The 22,186-nt window shown below is 45.6% G+C and overlaps 1 protein-coding gene across 1 annotated transcript; it reads right to left on the reverse strand.

Annotated features, from left to right (window-relative positions):
- Window positions 1-2,309: 2,309 nt before the first annotated feature.
- Window positions 2,310-10,857, reverse strand: LOC146341832 (vomeronasal type-2 receptor 26-like). Its single transcript, XM_084807051.1, has 5 exons — window positions 10,620-10,857; window positions 7,914-8,515; window positions 5,538-5,765; window positions 4,456-4,582; window positions 2,310-3,220 (listed from the first exon to the last, which is right to left on the reverse strand). Exons 1-5 carry the CDS (start codon window positions 10,855-10,857, stop codon window positions 2,310-2,312), a joined length of 2,106 nt encoding a protein of 701 aa, XP_084663177.1.
- Between the last annotated feature and the right edge of the window lie 11,329 nt (window positions 10,858-22,186).

The following is a 22,186-nucleotide window of genomic DNA, read 5'->3' on the forward strand; positions in this document are numbered from 1 at the left end:
CCACAAGACTGGAAAAGGCGGAGGCGGCAGCCGGTCGGAAGACCAGCCGCCACAGCCGCCGCCGCCGCAGCTGCCGCCTCCCAGAAGATCCGTGGTGGAATTCTCTGTCATCCCTAGTCATGATAGTCTACGTAAATTTTTACGTAGCCTATCACGGCTTTCTTTCTTTCTTTCTTTCTTTCTTTTTCTTTCTTTCTTTCTTTTTTTCTTTTACAAGAGTGGAAATGGCAGCGGCGGAAGCCAGTCAGAAGACTGGCCGCCACAGCCACCGCCACCTGGAAAATCCACCCCAGGTGAATCTTGTCCTGGGGGGGATCCACGGGGGGGGCAGGGTGGTCACAGGCCGTTCCGCCATGGAGTTCGGGGGACCGAATGCACTGGCATTCGGCCTCACCATGATCCGTGGCAGAATTCTCTGCCATCCCTACTTCTCTGTGAGCCCCTGCCAAAGGAGGTGAGGTGGGTGGCTACTAGGAGGAGGGTTTCTCTGCTGTGGCACCCAGGCTTTGAAATGAGCTCCCTAGTGAGGTTTGCCTGGCACCTACATTGTATTCTTTCCATCGCCAGGTGAAGACCTTTTTATTTTCCCATGCACTTTAACATTTTAGCTCTTTAGACTTTTAGCTTTGCTGTTTTGAATCTGTATTTTAAATCCCTGCATTTCTGCTAGGTTTTATTCTGGTTGTATTGCTTAATGTGGTTTTAATGTTTCATATATTTTGTATTGTTTCATTGTGTGCTCTTTGGCTTTAATTTTTGTGAACCGTCCAGAGCGCTCCGGCTAATGGGTAGGGATGGGGGAGAATTTCTCCCCAAAACTTCAGGGGGCCGAGTGCCAAAGCATTCAACCCCCCGAAATTGGTGGGGAAATTCTCCGCCGGCCCCCCGCCCCCCCTGGGATGGGACTTACCGTAGCCGAATGTCCCTCTCGGCGGCAGGTCCCGGCGGCGGTTCGGCAGCGGTTCGGCAGGGGCAGGGGGGGGCAGCGGCCTGTCTCCTGACCAGCGGCCGCCGCCATTGCAAAAAAAAAAAAGTAAAGTAAAAAATTAAAAAAAAACACCCGTGATAGTCTACGTAACGATTAACGTAGCCGATCACGGCTAGATTTCCAAAGTCAGCCATGATAGGCTACGTAAATCGTCACGTAGCCTATCATGGGTGACTTTGAAAAAAAAAAAAAAGTGGGTACACCATTTGCGTTCCTTATTTGGTCCCGGTAGTCTACGTACGTGTTTTTAAATCCTGAAGTGGCCGAATCATTTATCATTGGAGTTAACATTAAAACAAGGGAGGCAGCTTTTTCAGCCTCCTGAGTAGGAAGTTAGCCATTTCTCCTCGTCCTCTGAAGTCATGTTTGGGGATTAGCTGATGGGATGTCTGGGAAGTTTGCCAGACATGTTTGAATATTTTTGTTTTATTTCACCTTCGTGTGTTATACTGTACATGTGTATGTGGGTGTACACATATAAATACATTTTTAGATATGATAGATATGGTATTACTTAAAATAAATGTTTTGTTTTCATTTTTTACTATTTATTTGTTATCCTTTTCTTAAATTTCTTTTTCTCCTCCTTTTTTAAATTATCATTAATACTAGTATTACTATCATTATTAAGAGATTATGATTATTATTTCTTGTTGGTTAAACTTTTAATGCTTACCAGTGTGTCAATGGAATGGTAATATATGGTTAATGGAAATGGATACTTTGCTCCCGTTTATTTGCTATAAGACTGAGGTTATAACATTGAACAACAAGGCTAACAGTTTATGGAGCAGCAGATTGAAGATTTAATAATACCTGCAATGTCTGGAAGAGTTCTGTATAGGTATAATTTGCAACTGGACTTTTATTTGGATATTTGGTTTGCTTTCATTGAAGCTTACATATAATCTTTTGTCTACCTTCCTTCCTTCCTTCCTTCCTTTCTTTCTTTCTTTCTTTCTCCTTTTCTTTTGCTTCGCTCCTTATTTTTTTTCTTCCCCAGAATACTGTAGTGTTGCAAAATGTAGGTTTTGACTATGTTGTTGGTATTGTTCATTTCACTTATACAAAATAAAATAAATATAGTTTTCTTTAAAAATAGGCTGCTATAGTCTTTACCAATTCCGTTCTGAGGTCAGGTTCTGCGCTGACATAACTTACCATGACCCCTCTAAAACATAACGAGCATTCCTTGACTTTAAGCTCAAACCAAGCTAAGGCATCCTACTAACATTCTAGCTCCAAAGTTACAATTTGTGCATTATTTTCCAGTACTTCCACTCTGTTTGTCATTATCTTAAATTCTTCTGTTCTTGCACCCTTACTTTCTGAAATCATTTCTCCTCATCAGCTGTTCCCTATTGTTCAACTCAGACTTCAGGACAATAATGTACCACTTGGGGGAAAAGATGCAGCTCAGCAACCCAGTGCTGGAAGCGAACATTGAGAAGATTTCCACAGCTACCATGTATTTTCCCTTGGTACTCAGGTAGGCTGGGACAAAGGATAACCAAACACTGCAAAAGACCAACATGCTGAAAGTAATAAACTTGGCTTCATTGAAAGTATCGGGTAACTTCCTGGAGAGGAAAGCCACAGAGAAGCTGGCAAGGCCCAAGAAGCCCATGTAGCCCAGGACACAGTAAAACATGGTCACAGAGCCCTCATTGCATTCTAGCACAATTTCATCTGTTCCTGAGTGCATGTCGACATCTGGGAATGGAGGCGAAGTTGTCAACCACCCAGTACAGATGCCTACTTGAATAAGGGAGCAAGAGAGAACAATGGAGTTGGCCAGGCCTTTCCCCACCCACTTCCTCATTCTCGATCCTGGTTTGGTGGCTAGGAAAGCCAGAACCACGGTGATGGTTTTTGCCAACACAGAAGAAAGTGCCACTGAGAAGATGAGGCCAAAAATAGTTTGACGAAGAAAACACGTCAACTTCTGTGGCTGGCCGATGAATAGCATTGCACAAAGGAAGCAAAGCAGGAGGGAGAGAAGGAGAATGTAGGTGATGTTCCTGTTGTTGGCCTTGACAATAGCAGTGTTGTGGTGTTTCATAAATGTCCCTAGCACCAGAAGGGTGATCAAAGAAAAGAAAAGAGCACCAATGGCTAAACTGGTCCCCAAAGGTTCTTCATAAGTCAAGAAGGTTACGATCTTCGGAATGCATACGGTTTTCTCTTTATTTGGATACTGGTCAGCTGGACATGGAGAACAGTCATCTATGTCTAAAAAAGGGAGGGGAAGAATGTATATCAATCATAGAAGTTGCCATATTGTAAAGCTACTTAAGTTTTTTCATTTTTAATAAAGCAATTATAATAAGGAATAAATCGAGAAAGATCTTACTACTTCCTCTTCAACAAGTATTATATTCTGTGTTTATGTTTGGGAAAAGTTGACCCTAATATTGGCACATGTTGAGAGCACAGAACGTTTTTCTGATATTGATTCCATAGGACATATGTGCTCTCAAGGGTGATGAATTAAGCATTTTGGCATGAACTTTACCTAGGAGCCCTATTTTTCTTACTTGAGCATTGCAGCTTCCCTGAATCAAATATCATCCATCCATCTATCCATCTATCCATCTATCCATCTACCTGTCACCTATCTATATCACACATATCTTTCTCTCCTATCCTTTGTTGTGCCTTGGTTAGTGTGTGCTGGGCTTCTTATTTTCCCAACAGATGTGGCATCATTGTGTTTACATCCAAGTAGTTTTTGCCATGACACTTGAGGTGGTGGATTCCTATGTGGTTAGCATTATATCTGCTTATTCCCTTGACTCACTTCTGCATTCTTTATGTGCGTTAGGGTTAAAACAATCATGTTTCCTGATATCGGAGGATTTTGACCAATCTCATGCCAATCATATGGCTTCATCGCCTTTTTCAACATGGAACAGCAGGCAGTCTCTCACTAGGCAAAGAATTGTGGTGCCCCATTTCTATAACACAATTGCCTTAAGACTGACAGATATCAGCTACACGCACACGCACACACACACACACACACACACACACACCCTAGGGAATTACAAATCAGATTTCAATGTAAAAGTAATGCCCCACTGAACTCCACAAATGCATGGATCTTTCTCCAAAGTAAAAGCAATATGTTTCAGGGATTATTAGAATTTCAGTTCACAAATCACTCCAAAGTGCCATGTTGACAACAACAAACATGAATGGGACTGCATACTCTCGAAAAATATTCTCAAATTCATACAGTTCTATTCACATCTGGAAAATTCTCCGTTAAGAATACACAACTTTAAAAATGCCCAACATTAGACAAGTGGGCACTTTCCCCATTCAAACAAACTGAAACACAAACAAAAATGGGAAGAAGCCAAAACACATTTGGAAATTAAGTTCAGAATCTCTGAGTGAGCTCGAGCATCCCTGGTTCTCCAATTCCTCATCTGGGTCACATCTCTGCATGCTACAACTCTCACCATGCTTATCCGATATCTTCCCTTCCTGACATGGAATGCAGTCGTAGCAGCAGAATGGTTCCCCCTCCTTCTTGTTCTTCTGATAACCAGGGCGACACTTGTCATTGCACATCGAAAGGGGTTGGGCCTATTCCCTCAATTGAAAGAGGAGAATGTTAATCTTCATAAGCATGGGACTGGAATTCGGAGAGTCCAGGAAAATGTATGTATGTATTTATTCCTTTAAAAAAAAAAAAAATTCTTCCCAAATTACCTAAGCATACTAGAAGTTGCCCTGTACTATGGTATACTGAAATGTTTGCTTGTTTCCTGAGCATGGCGAGCAGTCTTCTAACTGTGGCAAATGGAGCAAAAGCAATGGGATCCATTGTGTCTATGTGAAGCCTAGCATTGCATGATATCAGGGATCCACTTTTGCATGCCAAGCACAGTAATGATATGAGGCATTATGGCTCCTGTGAAGACCACAGAATCCAGGAGATGTAAAGTGAAAGAAAGAAAGATTCATAGTGTGTACACTTGCAAATGTTTGGTTGAACTCCACATCATTTCCCTCACAGGGACAGAGCTATTATTTTGAGGTCTCTAATGCCAGAGTTGTACAAATGAGCTAAACCTGATATTCAGTGTGTCACTGTAGATAATGGATGGAATCCATAGACACACACACAAACACACACATGCGGCATGGGGGGCAGAGGTCTTTCACTGTGGTTTTCAGTACAAAACATTTTGATGTATCATTTCACAGGAGACAACATCCCTCAAAGTCATCACCACTTACTGAGAGCCAGTGTGGTGCTGTGGCTAGAGTGCTGGACTGGGAGTCAGGACATCTGGGTTCTAGTCCCCAATCGGCTATGGAAGCTCACTGGATGACTTTGGGCCAGTCACTGACTCTCAGCCCAACCCACCTCCCAGAGTTGCTGTTGGGAGGCTAAAATGGAGAGGAGAATTATGTGTGCTGTCTCGGGTTCCTTAAGGGGGAAAAAAGGTGGGTTATAAATGTAATAAATGGAACAATAGTAATAAATAATACTGACCTTGGTATGATTCCCAAGACATCTGCACTGAAGTCCTACCTGGTTAAATGAGCTGTGCCAAACAATGTCATTTTCATGAATCTTCAATGCTTGATCTGTTGGAGCCTGGGGATCCATCCTTCCAACTTTCACTCTAACGAAAGACTGATTGGGGAATGTGACCCAGTTTATAACATCAAATTCTCCAACTATTTCCCCATTTTCCTTAAATGAAACTATATCCCCAGCACTGTTGTTAAAGGAGACGTGTTGCAGAAAATGGTGGAGCTAGTTAGAAAAGGAAAACATGCACATTTCAAAGAAAGAAAGAGGGAAGCAGAGAAGAAAGAAAGGAATATTTTGCAGAGTTAAACACACACACTTTTTTTTTTAAGGAAAATACATGGGGAGGCAGTGGCACCAGCTCCCCCTCCTCCCAGCCTGGTGCCAAGGGAAGGTGCTGTGGTGCTGGCAGGCCAGCCAAGACTGCATCCCCATGGCATCTGTCTTCAAATTGAGGTATTGTTCTCCTTTGTTGGAGCTGAACCAATCAGAGACTGCGCTTGTGTCTATGCAGCCAATGAGCTTTGAAGGGGTTGGCTTTTTGCTTCTCCAGCACCTACATTGTCTGTGTCCTCCCAAAGGCAGCGACTGATGTGCTACTCAAATTCAGTAATGCTGAGGGCTTTAAGATGTTGCATCTCGGTGCTTCAGACTCAACCAGATTCTTCAGCAGTGGCTTGGCAGGAGGAGGAGCCTCCATCATCCCCGCCACTCCTGATGGCACCCCACCCACAGCACGGATTGTCATGTGGGGGTTGTTGTTTTAGGTTCCCTGGACCATAGGGTCCCAGATCTAGGCCCCACGGTCTGACTCTTGTGGTGCCTCTGTTCAGGGTGTCATTTCAAGGACTAGCTTAGATTGCGGGCTTGCATGTCCACCTCCCACCCAGGTTGGCAGTGATGACTATTGGTCTGCATTGTGGCAGGCTAGGGATGTCAGAGAATTCTGCCTGGAATCCACGGCAGAACAGCCTCCTGCCCCCCGCCACCCCGTGGAATCCCCCTGGGATGGAGCTTACCTGGGGTGGATGCGGCGGTAGCTCTGGTGGTGGCTCCAGCGGTGGCGGCTCTGGCTGGTCTCCCGGCCTACCGCTGCCGGGCTGCTGCAGCACAAATGGCGGTCATCATAGTGGCCGCCATTTGCGTCCTTGCAGGCAGCCGTGATAGGCTACGTAAATAGTTACGCAGTCTATCACGGCAAAGAGCAGGGGTGCAAATCGCGTAGCAGCCATCATTTGTGTCCCTGCTTTTTGCCGTAATAGGCTATTTAAATACTTATGGAGCCTATCACGGCTGCCTGCAAGGATGCAAATGGCGGCCACTACGATGACTGCCATTTGTGGCTGCAGCAGCCCAGCTGCTGACAGAACTCCGCTGCGGCCGGCCTCTGCCAACAGCTCAGCGGAGCCAGCCGGGAAGGATTCTGGGGGGAGGGACGGAATGCCTCCCCGCCACCATAGATGCCCCAGTGAGGAATAAGGTAAGTACATCCCTATGGTGGGCCTCAATCTGCCTTCCATCCCTTAATGTGTTTCACTAGCATAAGAGCTGGATAATCGTCTCAGTCAACACTCTGAAAGGATTCTTGCCTGATAAGCCGCCAAATGTGATTTCAGCTGTAGCGAAGGAACAGTTGTGGCCAGCTGTAAGCCATTTACTGTGCCAGCATATTTCTTGCCCTCCTGCTGTACACTCTCCCATGGTGTGGGCACAACTGTCATAGTTGGATTAATGATGACTTCCCCTGCCAACATTGATATTGGATGATAAGTGCAACGTATCACATGGTATCCCCCAGAGTCCGCTGCAGAACGAAAGACTCACCTCTGCCACCCGGGGTAATCTGTGCAGGCCGCATTGTACCTGCCGCTGTCCATCCTCTGCCATCCGCTGCTGCTTGTTTGTGGACGCAAATGGCATCCGGCATAGCAGATGCCATTTGCACCACTGCTCTTTGCTGTGATAGGCTATGTAAAGATTTACGTAACCCATCCCGGCAAAAGTTTGGGATGCAAATGGGGTCCACTACGCCAGATGCCATTTGCGACCACAGACTGGCTGTGGCTGGAAGTCCGGCAGAAGCTGCAGCTGGCCAGCGACTCCGCAGACTTGCGGTGGAGAGCAGCTGGCCAGGGAGGATTCTGTGGGGAGGACCGGATCTCCTCCCCACCCCCTGCAGACCCATGGGTGGACGAGGGTGAGTACAATCCATACACACCTAACTGCACCAAGGAGGAGATGATCCCCTCCATGCACCATCTACCCTGCATAGGATAGTCAGAATCCTTCAAGGTCAGGAGTTGCCCACTATCTCTATAGGACAGTGCCCTTAATATAAAACTGAGAACCACATTAGATGGTTGAGCCCATTACCTGCCATGAGTGCATTTTCTCTTTCTCTCCTTTGATGTGTTTTTGTTTGGATGAATACATCATATGTAGAGCGTGAGCCACAGAATAGACAGCATTGTAGATGCTATAGCTGTGACCAGTTACACTAATTGGAAGGATATTCCTGGGAAGCCTCTCAATCTTCTCTTCTCCAGTGCAGTTCTCCCCTCCTGTGTTTCCCAGAACAGAATCTGGGAGTACACAGTCAAAGGCATGTGACCAGAAGTCTCTGATAAATCCGTCATCTTTATTGCTGGTAGGGTTTCTACTCTGAAGAAATTCTGGGAAACCTTTAAGTTCATTTGAGTGAATTCCAACAGATATCGCCCCATGGAAGGTCTGTATATTCCAACTGCGTTGTTCCTTGCCATAAGATTTTAACTCTGGCTGGGCTGTCAGAATCCACACTTTGCCTTTTGGTTTTTGCATTGTATCTACCATTTGTGACAGATTCAGCAGCCATCTAAAGATCAGCATGGAAGGATCATCTCCATCAAAGACCAATACCGTGGCTTTGCTGTTCATTGCTTTCTCACAAAGCCCCAGTGCCCAGTTCATGAACTCTCCCTTCTCAGCAAGGTAACCTAAATTGGTAAACGATTCCATGAAAGCGAAACAAATGCCATTCTGGGAAAATACTGGAAACATGTTCTGCATGAACCATTCTAAATTTACACTATCCACGGCAAACAACCCAATCCATGTCCATTTGAAGTGGCACAGTAATTGAAGAACTCCCCTGTGCTGATGTGTATCATCGGGGACCAGCTGGTACAAGGAACGGACTTGGTTCCTATCCATCCTCACTGCGTCAAATGTGTACAAGAGCTAAAGACAGTTCAAGGAAATGGTGTTGTGGGATATGCACTTTTTTTAAAAGAATCAAAATGAAACAGGAGTGTGTGGGGAGCACACATGCATGCAGTAGTACATTTTTAAAAGACAGTTCTTAATCCCTAAAGTTAACTGAACTTTTTTGAAAGACTATATTGTGCGGTTTTAGGCATGATATTCCTACAAAATACCATGTGGATTCTTCACTTTCTTACAGTGCCTTTCCCTCACTTTTTATTTCTTTATTCATTTGTGAACGGACTTTTTTCTTCATTGATATGACTTATAAAAACATTAAAAAATAATTAAGAATGTAAGTATTGCACTTGTTTCATGGAAGGAAGATGACAGTTACATGATCAGTGGAAGAATTCATTTCTTCAACAGTTTAAACTGGATATTTTAACCAACTGGCATCAGCTTGATCTATCTATCTATCTATCTATCTATCTATCTATCTATCTATCTATCATCTATCAATCATCTATCATCTATCATCATCATTATCATAATCAATCTCTACATTCAGTAAACAAACAAAATATTTTGGTTTCATATGTTGTGTTCAGAGCATTCCATGTTCACTCAAGTGCCAAAATGTGCTTCAGAGGTTGAAGATAGAGTTGGAAGACAGGAGAACACAGCACAATTTGAGGAAAAGCAGATGAAACATGTGACAAAGGTTATATGAAGGGTGGTAGCATCAGCAAGTGTATCAATTTTTTTCAAAGGGGTAGTAGGGGAAATGCCCTGCAGTCATGGTGACTGGGAACCAGAGATAAATGGATTGGTACAGAAAGTCCATACTGAGATGGTTCCAAGAGAGAGTTCACCTGAGAGGGACGAGTCAGTCCCAAGTTAAATATTGTAGTCCGATTTTGCTGAGGCTGATGGCAACCGTCCCTTTTGCCAGCAATTGACAAACTTACATGTGCAAAGAAAAGGAATGGGTGAATCAGTGTATATATTTATCAGTTATTTAGTGGATAACTGATTTATACCCCACTTCCCATTAAAGATGGCACTCAATGCAGTTGACAGTATAAAACCAAGTTTTAAATGAACGGAGTTAAAACAATCATAAAGCTAAACAGATTAAAAACAGAATTAAATCATACAAAAAAAAAAGAGAAATAAATACAGCACCAACCCAATAAAACCCACTCAACCAATAAACCAGTTATTATGCCAAGGGACTAGCTGAATGAAAATATCTTTTCCTACCACTGGAAGGACAGCAGAGATGGAGGGAGACAACCTAGCTTCCATTTGCAGGGAATTCCACAGCCTGGGAGTGGTCACTAGAAGACCCTCTTTTGTGTCCCCACCAAACATGCCTCTGAGAGCAGTGGAACTGAGAGAAGGGAATCTCCGGAAGATCATAACACCTGGGGAGACTTCTATGGGAAACTGCATTATGTCATGTAGCCTGCTCCCAAGTTGTGTAGGACTTTGAAGTTCATCTCCTTTCAGTTAGGATCTAATCATGTCTGGAAACAGAGCAGTAGCCAGTGAAATGGACTGGAAGCCAGTGAAGTCCCTGTAACAAGGGAGTCATGTGCTCCCTCCCTGTAACCAGCCCCAGTGATGCTTCTGGCTGTGCATCCTGGATCAACTGACATTTCTGAACACTTTCAAAGGCAGCTCCACATAGACCCTGTTACCGAAGTAGACATAGGATATAACTAAGGCATGCGTGTGGCCATGGCCTGATCAGACATCTCCAAGAATGGGTGCAATTGATGCCCTGCTGTCCGCATTGCAGGCTCAATTGTTAATCTTACAATCCACACCACCATCTTTCCTGTGGAATTTTGTAGATGCCCAAAACAGTGGTGATCTGGTGTGAGATACCTGCATAAAGTCCCTCAATGATGGCTCTTGAGACTCCATGGATGCCACAGTTGTAGTTGGGGAGAAGAATGTTCCTTGGAGAAATAAACTGCATCATGGCACGATTGGCCAGCATCTGATTTGAGTAGGTGTCATAAATCTCAAATCCCACAGTAATATTAGGTAAGAGATGGGGGTTGTCATTGATCTCCTTCACCGCAAATGCCAAGGCCAAGATGTGCTGGTAGTTATCAGTCATTACACTAGAAGGAGATTTTCATTTTGTTTCACAAACATGTCATGTACATATTATTTTTTTTGCACTGTGTTGTGCATCTTTTTATTACCATTTGTAGTTATGATTTTGAAATACTGTCTATTATGAGGGGTTGGACTTGATGGTCTTATAAGCTCCTTCCATCCCTACTATTCTATGATTCTATGAGTTCATTCTCTCGCAGAGAAGCTTCAGACATGCTGACTCTGAACACATATATCACATGCCGGCTATCAGAATTTCCATTACCCCACACCTTGGCTCACCATCTGTGATGGTTCCAGAAGCAGCTGCTGTGATTGGTCACTGTTAGGGACCAGGAGAATACTCTGGCAAAGGTTGCAAAGCCTAGTAAATGCATGCATTCTTCCTCTGTTGATTTGATCAATAGAAGTCGCTCCCAGGTAACTACAGAAATAATAACAATGCCATCCAGAATACAAACCACCACTCAGGAGTCACAAGGGTTATGATTAGAATTGGCCAGTCCATTGTATCTGTGGGTAATATACTCCAATCCTGAAACTCTCCACATCCTAAACAGCAGGTCAAGCATGTCCTAAGCACCCTGCTGACACCTTTGCTTAATAGACTACTCTGCACTGTACAGATATTACCCTGAATAACCAGCTAGAGATAAATTAATCAAAGAGCGAGGAACCTCTGTGAACTCTCTTTTCAGTCCCAGAAGCACTGAATGTCCCTGATAGCCATGATAGTGCGGTCACTGAACTTGAGCCGGACATCCTAGAGAGTGAAGTCAAGTGGGCCTTAGGAAGCATTAGTAACAACAAAGCTAGCGGAGATGACAGTATTCCAGCTGAGCTATTTAAAATCCTAAAAGATGATGCTGTTGAAGTGCTGCATTCAATATGCCAACAAATTTGGAACACTCAGCAATGGCCGCAAGACTGGAAAAGGTCAGTTTACCTTCCAATTCCAAAGAAGGGCAACGCCAAAGAGTGTTCAAACTACCGCACAATTGCGCTCATTTCACATGCCAGCAAGGTGATGCTCAAAATCCTACAAGCTAGGCTTCAGCAGTATGCGAACCGAGAACTACCGGAAGTACAAGCTGGGTTTCGAAGAGGCAGAGGAACTAGAGATCAAATCGCCAACATTCGCTGCATCATAGAGAAAGCAAGAGAATTCCAGAAAAACGTCTATTTCTGCTTCATTGACTACGCTAAAGCCTTTGATTGTGTGGATCACAACAAACTGTGGCAAATTCTTAAAGAGATGGGAGTACCAGACCACCTTACCTGTCTCCTGAGAAACCTGTACGAGGGTCAAGAAGCAACAGTAAGAACCAGACATGGAACAACCGAGTGGTTCAAAATTGGGAAAGGAGTACGACAAGGCTGCATATTGTAACCCTGCTTATTTAACTTATATGCGGAGTACATCATGAGAAATGCCGGGTTGGATGAATCAGAGGTCGGAATTAAGATTGCTGGGAGAATTATCAACAACCTCCGATATGCAGACGATACCACCCTAATGGCAGGAAGTGAAGAGGATCTCAAAAGCCTCTTGTTGAGGGTGAAAGAGAAGAGTGCAAAAGCTGGTTTGAAACTCAACATTAAAAAAAACGAAGATCATGGCATCTGGCCCCATCACTTCCTCGCATATCGAAGGGGAAGAAATGGAAGCAGTGACAGATTTTACTTTCTTGGGCTCCAAGATCACCGCAGACAGTGACTGTAGCCATGAAATTAAAAGATGCTTGCTCCTTGGGAGGAAAGCTATGGCCAACCTAGACAGCATAGTAAGAAGCAGAGACATCACCTTGCCGAAAAAGGTCCGTCTAATCAAAGCTATGGTTTTCCCAGTAGTAATGTATGGCTGTGAGAGCTAGACTATAAGGAAGTCTGAGCGCCGAAGAATGGATGCTTTCGAACTGTGGTGCTGGAGAAGACTCTTACAAGTCCCCTGGACTGCAAGGAGGTCAAATCAGTCCATACTAAAGGAAATCAACCCTGAGTGCTCATTGGAAGGACAGATACTGAAGCTGAAGCTCAAATATTTTGGCCACCTAATGCAAAGAGAAAACTCCCTGGAAAAGACCCTGATGCTGGGAAAGACTGAAGGCAAAAGGAGAAGGGGACGGCAGAGGATGAGATGGCTAGATAGCATCACCGATGCAATGAATATGAACTTGAGCACACTCAGGGAGAGAGCGCAGGACAGGAAGGCCTGGCGTGCTATGGTCCATGGGGTCACGAAGAGTCGGACACGACTGAACGACTGAACAACAACAACAACAACTTTTTCAAACACTGCCATGGTCCAAGGGGTGTATTATCCAACCTTATTGCAATAACTAAAAGGGGTCGGCAAGGTGTATCCTTTCATTATTGTCAATTAATCTGTACTTGAATAGTTCCATGTGGTGTCGTTTATTCATCAAAGTGGCACAGAAGGGCCCCATTACTTAAGTTGAGTCACACACAAAAATATTTCACTGTTAAAAGCTCAGAATGCTGATGATGATGACAATGACATATGTAGAACTAACTACCTGAAAGAACACATCCTCCATCTACCTGAAGAGGTTCATACTTGTGCAAAATGTCAAACCAGTTTGAGAAGCACAGCAAGTTAAATTGTTCTGAAACTGGATACATTTGTTTTTCCAACTCCAAGTTCTGTCTCATCATAGAATATACTCCTTTCAACTTGTGGTAAAAAAATAACCAATGTGCATTAGTTCAGCTTGTTGAGGAGATGTGTTTTCATTGGTTTGGTAAAATTCTGAGCAGTGGATCATCTATTATTAAAGGAGATTTTTTCCCATTAAAACCTATGGCAGCAACTGCTGCAAAGCGATGTCAGGTGCGCTCAGTTCCACTCTGAAGTTAGAATGCTGACTACTTCAAAGGGATTGTATTGCATTGTAAGCAAGCACAACTTGTGACATTGCACAACATCATCCCTGATCAGCAGGCATGTCACTTAAGACATCAGACTTAGCTTCCAATTTCCTGGCTTTGTGTATCTTGAGCCAAAATGTGATAATCTTAACTCTAGTCCTAGAACGGCAAGTTTATTAACCTTCAAATTACTATTATTTATTTGAAGTATTTTCATGCTGCTCCTCAGCCAAAGAGGCTCCCAGAGCAGCTTACACATAATCAACTATACAAGATATTCCCTGTCCACTGGTTTGCAATCTGAAAAGACACAACATACAAGGGAAAAGGAATGCAGCTAGAAGAGGATGGGGTGAAACCCCAAAACAGCAATTCTTTCAGCAAGGCTGGTTTAATACCCCTGCTTTCACCTCTTATCTCCTTCAGTGCAGTATGAACTGGCTGCTGGAGGTATACATGGTAATAACTTACATAACATTTTCAAATATTGTCCTAGGAGGTATTTTGTTGAAGGCATTTGGAGAAGAGTAAACCATGCTCTGATAAAGAAGGCCACTGAAGACGAATTCTCCTGCTTGAAAATACCTTTGAAGAATAGGCAGGGGATCCCATATTCCACAGTTAACAACATGAGGTTTGCACACAACGTGTGGGAGGATCATCAGCTGCAATACCACTAAAACTACCATCCTAACTGCCAATCCACCTTATGTTCATATAACCTCTCTTACGGTTACCAATGATCAAGATGACCCAATTTGAGTGGTTGTTTCATATGCTGATAGGCATGAAGTGCAGACTCTAAATGAGAAGTATTAGTAATCAGTTTGATGTAGACTTGTCCATCTCTCATCCCCAGCCTTTGTGCCCAATGATGCTGGGGAATATTTAATGATCTCTCCAAATCTCCTTTATTTCTTTGGTAGTTGGCCAGTGGAACTCCACAGGGGATTGTATACGCAGCAGACTTAATCACAGTCCTTTTCATAATTGTAGGGGACTGAACTCAAAGTTCTATATTCCCACTTGTATTGTGGAAGAACATGTTTTCTCATGTCTCAACATAATTATCATCACTCCAATAGCTGGATAGAAATGAACCAGAGGAAGACCAGCAATTATAGATGTTCTGGAGCCAGAGAAAGAATATGTTTCCTTGGTGATAGGATGGTCCTGCCTGGGTCAATCTATGTTCCTTAACTTAATGCCATCCCACTGGTTCTACATCACTCATAATATCATGGAGGTTCTTGGTCATAGCTGGCATCTTGCTCTGTGTATGTGGGCCCATTGGCCCTCCAGGGGTTAGATTCACATTTAAGCTGGATCAACTGTGCTGGAAGAAGTGGATTTCCACACTGTGTACTTCTCAAAGCAGCCCCCAAGTCATTAATAAAAGAAAAATTGAACACCATTGGGCCCAGTACTGAGACCTGCGGTACCCTGCTCATTACCTCTCCCCAGTTTGAGATGATCCCATTGATAAGCCCTCTGGGAGTCCGATTCTGGAGACAACTGTGGATCCACCAGAGAGTTGTCTCATCTAGCCCACTTTGATCTAGTTTGCTCGTCAGGAGATAATGGGACACTCTGTCGAAAGCTTTGCTGAAGTCGAGGTATATTATACACACAGAAGCTAAAGAATAAAATACAATGACTCTGTTGGATTTCACTTTCTGAAGGTGTCTGCAGCATGTTGAAATGGTATCCAAACATGGATGCTTCCCCCACCCTTTCTTTCTCTTGGAAAGACTGGGTGGATGGAAATTGTTGGCCAATGTTTATGTCTCTGCATATGCCCAGCAATTACAGATCGGGGTGTATGAAACCCCGCTTACCTGGCTCCACCAGGTTCCGCTGGGGGTGGAGGAACTCTGTCCCTCCCCCCGGAATCCTTGATGGGGGGGAGGAGCTCCGGTCGCCCCCCCCCACGAATCCTGCCTGGAATCCTGCTGGGCAGCAGTGATGCAAATGGTGGTGGTTGTAGCCACCGCCACTTGCGTCCCTGTAGTGAGTCGTGATAGGCTACATAAGTATTTATGAAGCCTATCACGGCAGGCTTAAAAAAAAAAGCATACGCAAATGGTGGCGGCTATGGTGGCCGCCATTTGCGTTCTGTATTTTTCAACGTTTTAGCCTACGTCAATATTTACGTAGGATATTACAGCAAAATAAAGGGGAATGCAAATGACGAAGTGGGCGCCATTTGCATTCTGTATTTTTTGGCCGTAATAGCCTACGTAAATATTTATGTAGGCTAAAACGGCAAAAAATACAGAACGCAAATGGTGGCCACCATAGCCGCCGCCGTTTGCGTACGCTTTTTTTTTTTAAGCCTGCCATGATAGGCTACATAAATACTTACGTAGCCTATCACGGCCTCCGCAGGGACGCAAAAGGCATCCCTGTGTTAGCCGTGATAGGCTATCTATGTATTTACGTAGCCTATCATGTCTGTGAAGAAGAAGCAAATGGCGGCCGTAGGGCGGCCGCCATTCGCAAGTTGGCGCCGATGGGAACAGGTAAATGCTCCATTTCACGCATCTTCCATGTGTTAGGGGAGGTGGGGTCTTCATTCCGCGATGGATTTCAGGGGGCCGAATGCACTTGCATTCGGCCTCACCGAGATCCGTCGTGGAATTCTCTGACATCCCTCATTACAGATCCAGCAATGCTTCATGAACAAAGAAAGAAAGAGAGACAGAAGAGAGAATGTGAGATAGATAAGGGGATGCTAGGTGATCAGAGACTGAGGGTGTTTCTACATTAAGCAAAAAACCATCACATCCACATCCTTTCTGGAGCGTCCTGCTTTCGGTTTCTTTGCAGGATTAGGAAGGACTTCTTTACATATCAGACATGTGATTTGAACTGAAGGAGTGACTTCCTCCCTCTCTTGCATGTGTGCAAATGAGCAGGGAGGAGGGTTTTCTTGTTTACATAGCTTGACTTCTGCTGTAGTCTTTTCTTGCAGCCCCCAAGACACCTCTGACTTACTTCTGAGTAGACATAAAATGTAAGATTGTTCCATAAGTCTGCAAACGTCTGCATACTTTCGTGGAGGTAAACTCCGTTAGATTCAGTGGGACTTACTTCTGAGTAGACATAAGATCACCCTTGAAGTCTGCAACCCTCTGCACACTTACTTGAGAGGAAGCCCTAGTGAACTTAATGGGGTGCTCTGAATCAACAGAGGATGCTGCTTCTGACCTTGGGTGGGTGGGGGATCAGATATGTAGGGATGTACGAAACTCACTTACCTTTTCGTGGAATTTTTTGCAGTGGGGGGGAGGTGCTCCTTCCCTCCTCCCGGAATCCTGCCCGGCCAGCTCCATTCCACGGTGGCTCCACGGAACAGCCGGCCAGGGCCGTCCACAGCTGGATTTCCTGCCACGGACGGGCTGCTGCGGACGCAAATGGCGGCCACCGTAGCGGACGCCATTTGCATCCAGCCAGGCTGCCGTGATAGGCTACGTAAGTATTTATGTAGCCTATCACAGCAAGCCAATCAAAACAAAAACGGCATACAAAAATGACAGTGACTACGGCGGCCGCCGTTTGTGTTCCCTATTTTTCACCGTTTTAGTCTATGTAAATATTTACGTAGGCTATTATGGCGAAAAAGAAGGGGAACGCAAATAGCATAGTGGCAGACGCGGCCGCCATTTGCAAGTCAGCACGGACGGCAGCAGGTAGGTCCTCCGTTCCAGGCCCATTTTGCGGGGTGGGGGGTGGGGTGCAGGGGGCTTCATTCTGCCATGGATTTCGGGGGGCCAAATGCACTGGTGTTTGGCCTCACTGAGATCCGTGGCAGAATTCTCTGAGATCCCTACAGATATGTCTCCCTTTGTTGCAGGGAGGTATTTTACCCTCCTCTCTCTCCAACTGAGAAACATCCTCAAGCATTTATATGGCAGGCACCTGGGAACTGAGGAAAATCCTTCCTCAGCAAGACTTCAGCAGAGGCAGGAGTTGCAATGGCGGGCAATTCTTGCCCTTAAGCCTGTCAGATATAATCCTGCATGCCCCACTCCCATCTTCAATGCCTTTGTCATCCTGACTGCACGCTCCCACATCAACTGAAAACAAACACCCACAGCAGGCAGACAGAGCAGTTTCTCGCACTATTGGAGCATTTCATGGGGAGGTCATTGCAGTCCTGCTCCTTGGGCTGGAGAAAATACTACATTTTTTCTGTTTGAGGTAAACACGAGATAGGCTGGAGGAAATGGTGTCATCTAAAGAGCCTGCAAACTTCCATGACAGAGTGTGTTTCCCTGGCCGTGGGCGTTGAACTCTTAGGTTAGAGGTGCCAAGATAGTGATAAACCAGATTCAAAGGTTTACTTACAAGGAGACTTTATTGGGTAACTTACAGCACACAGGCGATCCCAGTGGTTGGATCAGACAGCTACTCTGAACCCAGAGCCATTGGGTCAAATGGGTTTTATACCATACATGTTAGCAATAAGACATAGGGATGTATGAAAGTCACTTACCTTTTCGACGGGGTGATTCACGGTGGGGGGGAGGCGCTCTGCACCTCCCCCGAAATTCTAACCTGTCTGGCTCCGCTCCATGGTTATTCCATGGAGCCGCTGGCCGGGGCCGCCCACAGCCAGACATCTGGCTGCTCGGCAGCCTGTAGCAAAAAAACCAACAACAACAGCATACGCAAATGGCGGTGGCTATGGCGGCTGCCATTTGCGTTCCCTTCTTTTCGCTCTTTCAGCCTTCATAAATGTTTACGTAAGCTATTACGGCAAAAAAAAAAGAGGAATGCAAATATTATAGTGGGCGCTATTTGCGTTCCTTTTCCCCCCGCTGTTTTAGCTTACGTAAATATTTACGTAAGCTATTACGGTGAAAAAAAATGAATGCAAATAGCACCCACTATGCTATTTGCGTTCCCTTTTTTTCACCGTAATAGCTTATGTAAATATTTACGTAGGCTAAAACAGTGAAAAAAAGGGAACGCAAATGGCGGCCGCCATAGCCGCTGCCATTTGCATACAATGTGTGGGTTTTTTTTAGCTTGCTGTGATAGGCTACATAAATACTTATGGAGCCTATCACAGCCTCTGCAGGGACGCAAATGGCGTCCCTGCATTAGCCATGATAGGCTACATAATTATTTATGTAGCCTATCACAGCTATGATGAGGAAGCAATTGGGGGCCGCAGCGCGGCCGCGCGCCTTTCATGGGGGGGCAGGGGCTTCGTTCTGCCATGGATTTCGGGGGGCCGAATGCACTGGCATTCGGCCTCACAGAGATCCATGGCAGAATTCTCTGACATCCCTAGACATCACGACACTAGCAAGCGCCCCTAGCGTTCATTCCCAGCATAAACTAACAACATTTGGTTCTCAGCACAGCCACCTGTAAACAAACTTTGCTTCCCAGGCAGAGGGCTGAATAACACTTTCACTCATTAGTATGGAATCTGCTAGGCCATGCTATGGGCTTTTGAATCATGTTCACATGCTTAGAGGCTTACTATCAGGGGAATTGCGATAATAATGTACTTAAGCAAGCGTTATGGATATCTACGCCCCTCAAACACTACAAATGAGTTTGCTATGCTCCTGACGGAGGGGGAGAGAGGAAGGTAAATCCCTCCCACTTTTGGCTCTGCTCACTCTCAGATCTGCCTCAGCCTACAGTTGAATTCCCCCGACTCCCTAGACTTTTCCTATAAGGTCAACAGTTCTTCATCAGGAAATGTTTCCTCACTGTAGGGATGTATGACAGTTCTGCCATGGATCTCAGGGAGGCCAAATGCCAGTGCATTCAGCCCCCCAAAATCAGTGGTGGAACAGCCCCCCACCCCTTCGCCCCCCCGGGACGGGACTTACCTTAGGCGGATCTTCCTGGCGGCGGCGGCTCCGGAGGTGGCTCCAGCGGTGGTTTGGTGGGGGTGGCTGCAGCAGCCAGTCTTCCAACCGGCTGCCGCCACCGTCATTTCCAGGTAAACAAAAACAAAAAACAAAAAAAGTGATAGGGTACGTAAAGATTTATGTAGCCTATCACTACTAGATTTAAAAAAACCCACTGTGATAGGCTATGTAAATGTTTACATAGCCTATCACAGCTGATTAAAAAACAACAACGTGCATACGCAAATGGCAGCGCCCATGGATGCCACCATTTGCATTCCTTATTTTGACACGTCTAATTCTACATAAACATTTACGTAGACTAAGATGGCAAAAATAAGGGGAATGCAAATAGCGTAGCGTCTACGCTATTTGCGTTCCCCTTATTTTTGCCGTCTTAGTCTATGTAAATGTTTACGTAGACTAAGATGTGCCAAAATAAGGAACGCAAATGGCGGCGCCCATGGGCGCCGCCATTTGCATATTCGCGTGTTTGTTTGTTTTTTAAATCAGCCATGATAGGCCATGGAAACATTTACGTAGCCTATCATGGCTGACTGCAGGGACGCAAACGGCGGTGGCTACGGCCGCCGCCATTTGCGTCCCTGCTAGCCAGTGACCGGATGTACGGCTGCTGGCGGAGCCGGCCGGCAGCTCCGCAAAATCCCTGCAGAGTGGAGCTGGCCAGCAAGGATTCTGGGGGGGAGGAATGGAGCGCCTCCCCCCCCGGCCAGGATTCCGGGGGGAGGGATGGAATGCCTCCCCCCCAGCATCAGTATAATCCTCGGTAAGATAAGTACCTTTCGTACATCCCTACCTCACTGGTATACAAAAATAAGAACAAATGGATAAACCATAGTGCATCTTTATTGTTAAAGAAAGGGTATCCTGTTCTATATAGCCAAGCTATTGTGAGGCACATTACTCCCGTTGTTATCCCAAATTAAATAGGTTTGTGCCTAAGGTTGATCATTACCTACAGTTTCCTTGAAAGTATCAGGTAACTTCCTGGAGAGGAAAGCCACAGAGAAGCTGGCAAGGCCCAAGAAGCCCATGTAGCCCAGGACACAGTAAAACATAGTCACAGAGCCCTCATTGCATTCTAGAACAATTTCATCTGTTCCTGAGTGCATGTCAACATCTGGGAATGGAGGCGAAGTTCTCAACCATGCAGTATAGATTCCTACTTGCATAAGGGAGCGGGAAAGAACAATGGAGTTGGCTAGGCCTTTCCCCACACACTTCCTCATTCTCGATCCTGGTTTGGTGGCTAGGAAAGCCAGAACCACAGTGATGGTTTTTGCCAACACAGAAGAAAGCGCCACTGAGAAGATGAGGCCAAAAATAGTCTGACAAAGAAGACACGTCAACTATGGATGTTGAAGAATTCTGCCACGGGGTCCAGTGAGGCCGGATTCTTTAGAATCCAGCCCCCTGGAGTCCGTGGCGGAATGCAGCAATCTCCAACGTCACCCCCCGGAATCCCCACGGAACGGAGCCTACCTGGCGGCAGTGGCAGTGGCAGCTCCGGAGGCAGCTCCAGTGGTAGCTCCAATGGTGGCAGCTCCAGGACATCTTCTGGTTGCTGCCGGACTGCGGCCTCAAATGGCGGCTGTTACGCCGGCCACCATTTGCGGACACAGCACAGCAGTGGATGGAGGATTCCGGAGGGGGGCATGGAGCGCATCCACACCAATGCAGATGGCCCCAGCGGAGCCAGGTAAGTGTTTTATACACCCCTAACATCAACTTCTGTGGCTGGCTGATGAATAGCATTGTGCAAAGGAAGCTAAGCAGGAGGGAGAGAAGGAAAATGTAGGTCATGTTCCTGTTGTTGGCCTTGACAATAGCAGTGTTGTGGTTAGGGGTGTACAAAACCCCACTTACCTGGCTCTGCTGGGTTCCACAGGTGGGGGGAGGTGATCCGTTCCTCCCACCCCGGAATCCTGCCCAGCCGGCCCTGCTCCGCAGCCAGGCCGCAGAGCCACCGGCCGGGCCAACCCGCAGCGGGCCCTCTAGCTGCTGCCGGGCTGGTGAAGACTCACATGGCGTCCTGAGTTGTTCAGTCGTTAAGTCATTTCCTACTATTCGTGACCCCATGGACCACAGCACTCCAGTCCTTCCTGTCCTCTGCTCTCTCCCGGATCATGCTCATGTTCATATTCATTGCATCGGTCATGCTATCTAGCCATCTCATCCTCTGCCGTCCCCTTCTACTTTTGCCGCAAACTTTCCTAGCATCAGGGTCTTTTCCAGTGACTTTTCTCTTCGCATTAGGTGGCCAAAATATTTGAGCTTCAGCTTCAGTATCTGTCCTTCCAATGAGCACTCAGGGTTGATTTCCTTTAGGATGGACTGATTTGACCTCCTTGCAGTCCAGGGCACTCGTAAGAGTCTTCTCCAGCACCACAGTTCGAAAGCATCAATTCTTCGGCGCTCAGCCTTCCTTATAGTCCAGCTCTCACAGCCATACATTACTACTGGGAAAACCATAGCTTTGATTAGACGGACCTTTGTCGGCAAGGTGATGTCTCTGCTTCTTACTATGCTGTCTAGGGATGT

Source organism: Heloderma suspectum, chromosome 6 (assembly GCF_057233095.1).
Source record: "Heloderma suspectum isolate Gila_16-S chromosome 6, 16-S_ref, whole genome shotgun sequence".
NCBI lineage: Eukaryota > Metazoa > Chordata > Lepidosauria > Squamata > Helodermatidae > Heloderma > Heloderma suspectum.